At 26.2% G+C, this 8016-nt stretch overlaps 2 protein-coding genes across 2 annotated transcripts in view; one reads left to right on the top strand and one right to left on the bottom strand.

Moving 5' to 3' along the window:
* Window positions 1-7320, top strand: part of LOC127290012 (protein abnormal spindle-like) — a 30191-nt gene extending 22871 nt beyond the window's left edge. Inside the window, exons 3-6 of the mRNA XM_051318353.1 lie at window positions 1161-5877; window positions 6019-6203; window positions 6270-6389; window positions 6531-7320. Coding sequence (XP_051174310.1) covers window positions 1161-5877; window positions 6019-6203; window positions 6270-6389; window positions 6531-6737 — 5229 coding nt within the window. The 3' untranslated portion in view covers window positions 6738-7320. The remainder of the gene's footprint in view (window positions 1-1160; window positions 5878-6018; window positions 6204-6269; window positions 6390-6530) is intronic.
* LOC127290022 (transmembrane protein 70 homolog, mitochondrial) overlaps window positions 1-8016 on the bottom strand; it is a 144682-nt gene that overhangs the window by 66942 nt on the left and 69724 nt on the right. The gene's annotated exons all lie outside the window — the stretch shown is intronic.

Here is an 8016-nt window from a genome sequence, read left to right as displayed (position 1 = left end):
CAGCCAAATCCGAGTAGAGGAAGACACCTATTACCACCAAAAAGTCATCCAACCCAAAAATCCAAAATCCAAAAAAAGTCCCCAAAAAAATTTAACTTTTCTTAGGTAAACTATTTATTTCAATTTCTTGCACAAAATACAGTTATTTTATATTTAAACTTGAATTTAAATATATAAACAATTTTTTATCTTAAATGTGTATTTTCTATTTTTAACTTTCATTAATTTATTAAATTTACCACAAATGTAAATTTTATATATACCAATGGATTCGTTTTCATGTAAGGAATACAATTATTTGATCTATAAACTTAAATTTAAATAATCACAAAATTTTATAGCAAAAATGTGAATTTTTGATTTTTTAACTTTCATTAAATTCTTTAAATTTAAATTAAAACTATACTTTATATATACCGATCAATTTGTCTTGACGTAAGGAATACGATTTTATTATATATAACCTTAAATTTTTCAATTTAAAAATTTTTTTGATTCAAAAAAAATTTTTGGAAAAAAGTTGATAAAATTTTTTATTTTGGGTCTTTTTTAAAATCCTTTGGTCAGTTTTGAGATATTAATATGATAAATGAGCCTACCAAATTTTATCTAAATCCATTAAAACCTGTTAAAGTTATCTTCTAAACAAAAAAGGGATCCATACATACACACTTACATACATACATACATACATTATCGTTTATTATTATTAATTTGAATGTTGAATGTTTAATTTTATTATTTTTTTTTTATTATTTAATTAATTAATTTTTTTTCGATAAAAATTATTCGATTTTTATTATTTATTTTCCGTTGTTTTAAATTTTTTATATATTTTTAAATTTTTTTCTATTTCATTTTTTGTTATTTTAGTTTTATTCCCTTTTTGAAAAATATTTTTCATCATTTAATTTTTTTTATTTTACTTATTTTAATGTTTTTATTTATTTATTTTTTTTTTAAATTAAATTTTCATTTATTTAGTTAACTCGTTATTTTTTTAAATTTTCTATGTTTAAAGTGTAATATAATTTTGAATAATTTGTAATTTATTATATGAATAAGTTTGAAATAAAAGTAGAAAAAAAAAATTAAAAAGTATAAAAAAAATAAAAATCTTGATAAAATTTTGAATAAGAAATTTCTTTTTTCATTTTAAGGTTTATATCACAAAGCGACCGATACCCGAGAAATATGTCGATTTCAGTTTCACTGAAGCAATTATTCCACCAAAAGAAACAGCAATTTTATACATCTATTGGTCACCAAAAATTTGTGTTACCTGGTGGGATATTCTACAATTGACTGACAATAATCGAAATAAATATGAAGTAACACTTATAATGCGATCAAAAGATCCACCACAAAAATATCTTAAAACACGAATTCCAAAAAAAATAATCATCAATGGCTCTGAAATTCCACAACCAAAGAAATTACTCACATTTAAAAAGGAATATTTACCTGGTCAAAAATTCCCTACATTAAAGCGTAATTCAAAAAGACCACGTAGCGCTGATAAAATGGAATTTGAAACACTGAAGAAAGAAGAAGTGGAAACTTCAATTAAGGAAAATACAAAGTTAAAAAGACCACGTAAAGATTCCATTTCATTTAATAAAAAGCTATTCAATCTATCAACAAATCGTCGTCGTTCACTATTTAAAAATCGTTCCGAAACTAGCAAAAAATCATTTTTCGAACGTGTTTTCCGTCGGGAATCGTTGAAATCAAGAAAATCAATTGAAAAAAATGAATGTTCACCAAAAGAAGTGAGGGAAAATGAAATAAATGAAAATTTGAAAAATGAAAGTGGAATTCGTGAACAAAGGAGGGAATCATTTCTTGATCGATTCAAAGACGATTCAGTGATACGTGATTTGAGACGGGAAACATTTATTATTCCTTCAAAATGCGATGTGGATATTAATTGTAATGTTCAAGTTACACCAAGCAAAGTAGAATCAAATTTCGAAGGATTCGATATGTTTTCTTCGTTGGCAGGAATTGTTTCATCGACTCCAAAATCAAGTTCAAAGAATTTTTGTCGTCGTGTTGAGGAGGGAGAGATGAATGAAGAAAAAGAAAAAATAATTGACTGTGATAGTGACAATGGCAGTGATTTTAGTGATGTCGGCGATTATGATGATGATGATGATGAGGATGATAATAATGATGACGATAATGATGATATTGATAATGATATTAATGATAATGATAGTAATGATGATAGTAATGATAATGATAATGATACTGATAATGAAAGAGAAAATAACGATAGTAGCGATAATTTCGGTAACAGTTTATCGGTAACGGTAATTCGCAAGATTCCCGATCAGAAAATTGAGAAGGAAACTTGCGAATTGCCGGCAAAGGATATTTACAAACTTCCAATTGAGGAAAATTGCGAAACTCCCAACAAAGATTTTTGTCCTCTTTCGATAGAAATCGAAAATGGCTTCGTTTCCTCGGGGGAATTTCGCATTAATCCTGAAACGGAATTTTGTGAACGTCCCGAACTTTTGGAACAAGAAAAACGCGTAATTTTGGCTAGGGAAACTCCTGAATTTGAGATTAACGAATTACGCGTAATTTCGGAAGGGGAAAAACGCGAAATTTCGGCTAGGAAAACTCCTGAATTTTCCGTCAACGAAACGCGCGTAATTTCGGAAGGGGAAAAACGCGAAATTTCGGCTAGGAAAACTCCTGAATTTGATATTAACGAAATACGCGTAATTTCGGAAGGGGAAAAACGCGAAATTTCGGCTAGGAAAACTCCTGAATTTGATATTAACGAAATACGCGTAATTTCGGAAGGGGAAAAACGCGAAATTTCGGCTAGGGAAACTCCTGAATTTGAGATTAACGAAATACGCGTAATTTCGGAAGGGGAAAAACGCGAAATTTCGGCTAGGAAAACTCCTGAATTTTCCCTCAACGAAACGCGCGTAATTTCAGAAGGGGAAATAGACGAAATTTCGGCTAGGGAAACTCCTGAATTTGAAATTAATGAAATACGCGTAATTTTGGAAGGGGAAAAACGCGAAATTTCGGTTAGGGAAACTCCTGAATTTGCGCGTAATGAAACGCGCGTAATTTCGGCTATGGAAACTCGTGAATTTTCTATTAACATAACGCGCGTAATTTCAGAAGGAGAAAAACGGGAAATTTTAGCTAGGAAAACTCCTGAATGTTCAGTCAACGAAACGCGCGTAATTTCAGAAGGGGAAAAACGCGAAATTTCGGTAAAGGAAACTTCTGAATTTTCCGTTAACGAATCGCACGTAATTTCGGAAGGGGAAACACGCGTAATTTCGGCTAAGGAAACTTCTAAATCTTTTGTCAACGAAACGTGCGTAATTTCGGATAGGGAAAAACGCGAAATTCCGGTAAAGGAAATTTCTGAATTTTCCGCCAACGAAACGCGCGTAATTTCAGAAGGGGAAACATGCGTAATTTCGGCTAAGGAAACTTCTAAATCTTTGCTCAACGAAACGCGCGTAATTTCAAATAAGGAAATTTCTGAATGTTTGGTTAATGAAACGCGCGTAATTTCAAAAGAGAAAATACGCGAACTTTTGGATAAGGAAACGATAGAAAAAAAATTTATCAAAAATTCCAAAAATTCCTCTCTCTTATCTACATCGTTGAACAAAAAAAATGAATCCCTAAATTCGACGGATGATAATAATAATTGGTCATTAAATCAAGAGCAGGAATTTAAAAAATGGTTAAATGCCCTAATGACACCGCCGGCGGATTTTAATGAAACAACAACGGTTGATATTGGAAAAATTTGGCAATCAATAAGAACAATGAATGACGATATACTTGCCGAAAGTCGTGAATCAATATCATCACGTTATCATACGGATACACGTCTCGATACACTTAGAAAAGCAGCGCGTAAAATGTATTTAAATTATGATCTAACAATATCAATTGCCTCGGCAATGAAATGTATCGAGAATGGTAAAGTTGAAATTAAAAAAGATAAAAATCTTCATTTAGATATTGGATTACAAAAGGAATTAATTGAATTATTTTTAAATTATAATCCCCTATGGTTGAGAATTGGTCTTGAAACTATTTATAATGAGAGATTAAATTTAAAATCAAATAATGATTTAATTGGTATAACAAGATTTTTACTTTCACGATTTTTTTCTAATTCAACAATTATTCGTGAACATTCACATTCAAGTGGTTTACTTTTAGAAAGTTTTCGCGGTGTAATGAATGATTTTATTTTAAAAACATTTTTAAGATTAATTGGATTTTTGGATTATGCAAAAATGAATAAATTAATTGGCGATGATCCGTGTTTATTTAGAAAGAATTCATTGCATAAGGAATCGAGAATGATATTAATTAAATTTTCAAGTCTTGTTTTGGGTGGTATTGGTGATATTATTAAAGTATTGAGAATTTCTGGTTATGTTGTCAAGCATCGACAGTCTTATATTGAGGAATTTGATTATGCGGTACATGATATGAATTATGATTTAAGAGATGGTGTGAGATTATGTCGTGTTATGGAAATTGTAACTGGTAAAAAGAATTTAACACAAAAATGTAGCGTACCGGCAAATTCAAAAGTGCAAAAAATTTATAATGTGAAAATTGCCCTCGATGCATTGAAGGAGGCTGGTTATGTAATTTTCGATGATATTGAGGCAAAAAATATTGCCGATGGTTTACGAGATAAAACACTGTCACTACTTTGGCAAATTGTTTATAAATTTCAAGCACCACGTTTTTTGAAAGCTGCAATACTATTGCAAAATTGGTGGAGGAGTAAAATTTTTTATATTCGTTATAAAAAATTTTTAAAGGAGAAAAAAATTCACAATGCTGCATTAGTAATACAAAAATGGTGGCGATCTAAAAGAGAATTAAAATTAAGGGACAGAACAGAGGCGATAATATTTTTACAAAAATTTTCAAAAGCTAGAAAATTAATGCTACGTCAACGTGAACAATTTATGCGTGTTAAGGAAGCATTTTCTTTGCTTCAAGCGAGATGTGAAATAAATGACAAGGAAAGAATAAAACGTGAAAATGCTGCAAAAATAATACAAAAAAAATGGCGTGAAAAGTTGAATAAAAATTTAGTTGAACGAAAAGAATTTCTCATAAAACAAAAGAGTGCAATTAAAATACAAATTTATTGGCGTAATTATCGAAAAATGATAGAAACACGTCAAAAATTTCTTCAAATAAAATTTGCAACAATTATTATACAAAAAAAATGGCGAGCAATAATTTTAGATCGTAAAAATTTTGTAAAACAACAATTGGCAATTATTTTAATACAAAAATATTGGCGACAATATTTGATGATTAAAGAAAAAGCAGCAATAATTATACAACAAAAATGGCGAGCTTGGAAATTAATGAAAAAAGAGAGAGATCGATTTTTAAAATTAAAAAATGCTACAAAAATAATTACTGATTATTGGTTACGAAGAAAACAATTGTTAATGGATCGTGGGGAATTTTTGAAAAAACGTACAAATACAATTTTTATACAAAAATATTGGCGATCCTATTGTAAGATGAAGGTGGAACGTGAAAATTTTTTGAAAATCAAATTTTTTACTATTTTAATACAAAAAAAATGGCGAGCTATTAAATTTGATCGTGAAAAATTGAAAAATATGCATTTATCAGCGAGAAAAATTCAATATTATTGGAGGAATTATTTATTAAAGAAACAACAGGAAAAGGCACGTTTGGAAAATGAAAGAAAATTTAAGGGGACAAATTCATTGGAATTTTCGACAAAAACACTTGCACTACGTTTACGAGAATCTATTGATATTTTTAAAATGACGAATGATCTTGGTCGATTGTCCATGTGTCTTGCTTCATTGGGTAAATATTTATTTAATTAGAAATTACTTTTCTTTTTAATTTAATGTGATGGAAAATTTTGAAACTAAGGGTTAATAATTGGATGCCAAAAAAAAAAATTTTTTTAAAGAAACTAATAATTTAAAAAAAATTTATTTGCAGATTTAATAACACGTTTATCGAATAAAAGTTGCATTATTGTTTGTAATGTTGGTTTAGTTGATAAAATTTATGAAACATTACTACGATCAAATAGATCATTACCATGGATTGAGGCATCATTACGTGCAACGAGTATTTTAATTAATCTCGCCAAATATTCGCCAACAAAATCATTCGTTTTAAAGGTAAAAACAAAAAAATTACTTTTTATAAATTTTCACAAAATTTCATAAAATTTTTTTTTTTTTCAGGAAAACTATATAGAAATTTTAGCACGATCTTTGTCAGTAACGGTGGAAAAAAATGTTAATTTATTTTTACATCTCGCAACTTTAATGTGGATTCTAATTGAGGACTGCAATTATGCAAAGGTAAATTATTTTTTCTTAGAAAAATTTACTCAAAAAAAAAAAAAAATGTTAACAGAATGAAATTTTAATTTTAATTATAATTTGTTAAAATTTTTCTTATTAATGGGAGAATAATTTTCTTTTCTTTTTTTTTGCACTCAGGCGGTTAGAAAAAATTCACGTGCAGTATGGCTATTAAAAACATTAGAGGAGAAAGTAAGAAGGAAAAAGAATTTCTTTTATTTAAAGGAAAAGAAATTTTTACCAAATTCAAAACCAGATTGGGGATTAGAGCAAACAGAACCGCGATTATTTAAAAATGTTTATCACGCGACAATTTCAATTGTAAACAGATTAGGAAAATATTGAGAAAAAAAAAAATAATTTTTGGTTTTTTCTGTTAATATGTCGAGAAATTTTTTTTTCTTTTGTAATTATTATAAACAATTATAACTTATATAATTTTAATTTTTTTTTGGAAAACAAAAATTACTATCAGTATTTTATGTATAGTATCAGTATTATTAAAATGATAATTAATTATAAGTTATAATTGTTATAATATTGATTTTTTTTTAAATTAGAAATTTCATTTTTTTTTTTGCGTCAGTATTTGCGAAATTATATTGAATTATAAGTTATAATATATCAATTTTCTTTAGCTATATTTATCAGTATTTTAATTCTAATGGGGGATCTCAATTCTAATTACTTAATTATTGAATAATAATTAATATTAATAGTTTAATAATTACTATTAATAATTAAATTAAATTAAGGAATTATTCAATTAAATTTTCTTGAATTTCTTTTAAAATTAAATTAATATTAATTAATTAACATTACTATTAATAATCAATTTAAATTAAGTAATTATTAAATTAAATATTTTCAATTTCTTTTAAAATTAAATTATGAAAAAAATGGTATTATAATTTTTTTTATTATTATTATTTGAAATAAATAAATTATTATTATTATTATTATTATTATTATTGTAACTTACATTGTCAGTATTATATTTCTAATTATTTAAATATAAATTATACCACTTTTTTCTGTTCTTTAATTTTTTTGGAAGTTTTAATTAATTATAAAAAAAAGTATTATTATTATTATTATTATTATTATTATTATTATTATATTATATTATTATTAATTAATAATATTATTAATATTATAACTTATAATGTCAATTATTGAATTTAGAATTTATGCGAATTTTTTTTTTTTGCATTTATTAATTTAAAAGCGATTGAACGAAAATGGAAAAAATTTTATTGTGCGACTATTTATTTATTTGTATCGATTTCAACGATTTTATACCATTATTTCGATCTTGTATACTTAATTATTAGTTTTGTATATCGTAAGTTTTGTAGAATTTTGGCAAAACTTATTCTCCGAAGAATAAATTATAAAATTTAAATTTAAAAAAAGGATCTATTGATATTTATTTTCTGAATATATATTAATTTCAGGTAATTTTAAAAATGAATTACAATTTTTCCAATGAATTCAATTTAATTTGTTCTTTCAATGCTTCCTTTTATTAAAATTATTATTATTAATTATTTAATAATTATTTATTTTAAATTAATTTTTGTAATTTTTTTTTTGAAAAATGTGTTAATTTATCTTTTTTAAA

This window comes from Leptopilina boulardi, unplaced genomic scaffold, assembly GCF_019393585.1.
Source record: "Leptopilina boulardi isolate dan_hultmark-lab unplaced genomic scaffold, ZJU_Lbou_2.1 LbouV2_55, whole genome shotgun sequence".
NCBI lineage: Eukaryota > Metazoa > Arthropoda > Insecta > Hymenoptera > Figitidae > Leptopilina > Leptopilina boulardi.
The sequence above is the reverse complement of the archived record's forward strand: the minus strand, read 5'-3'. Positions and strand labels throughout refer to the sequence as shown.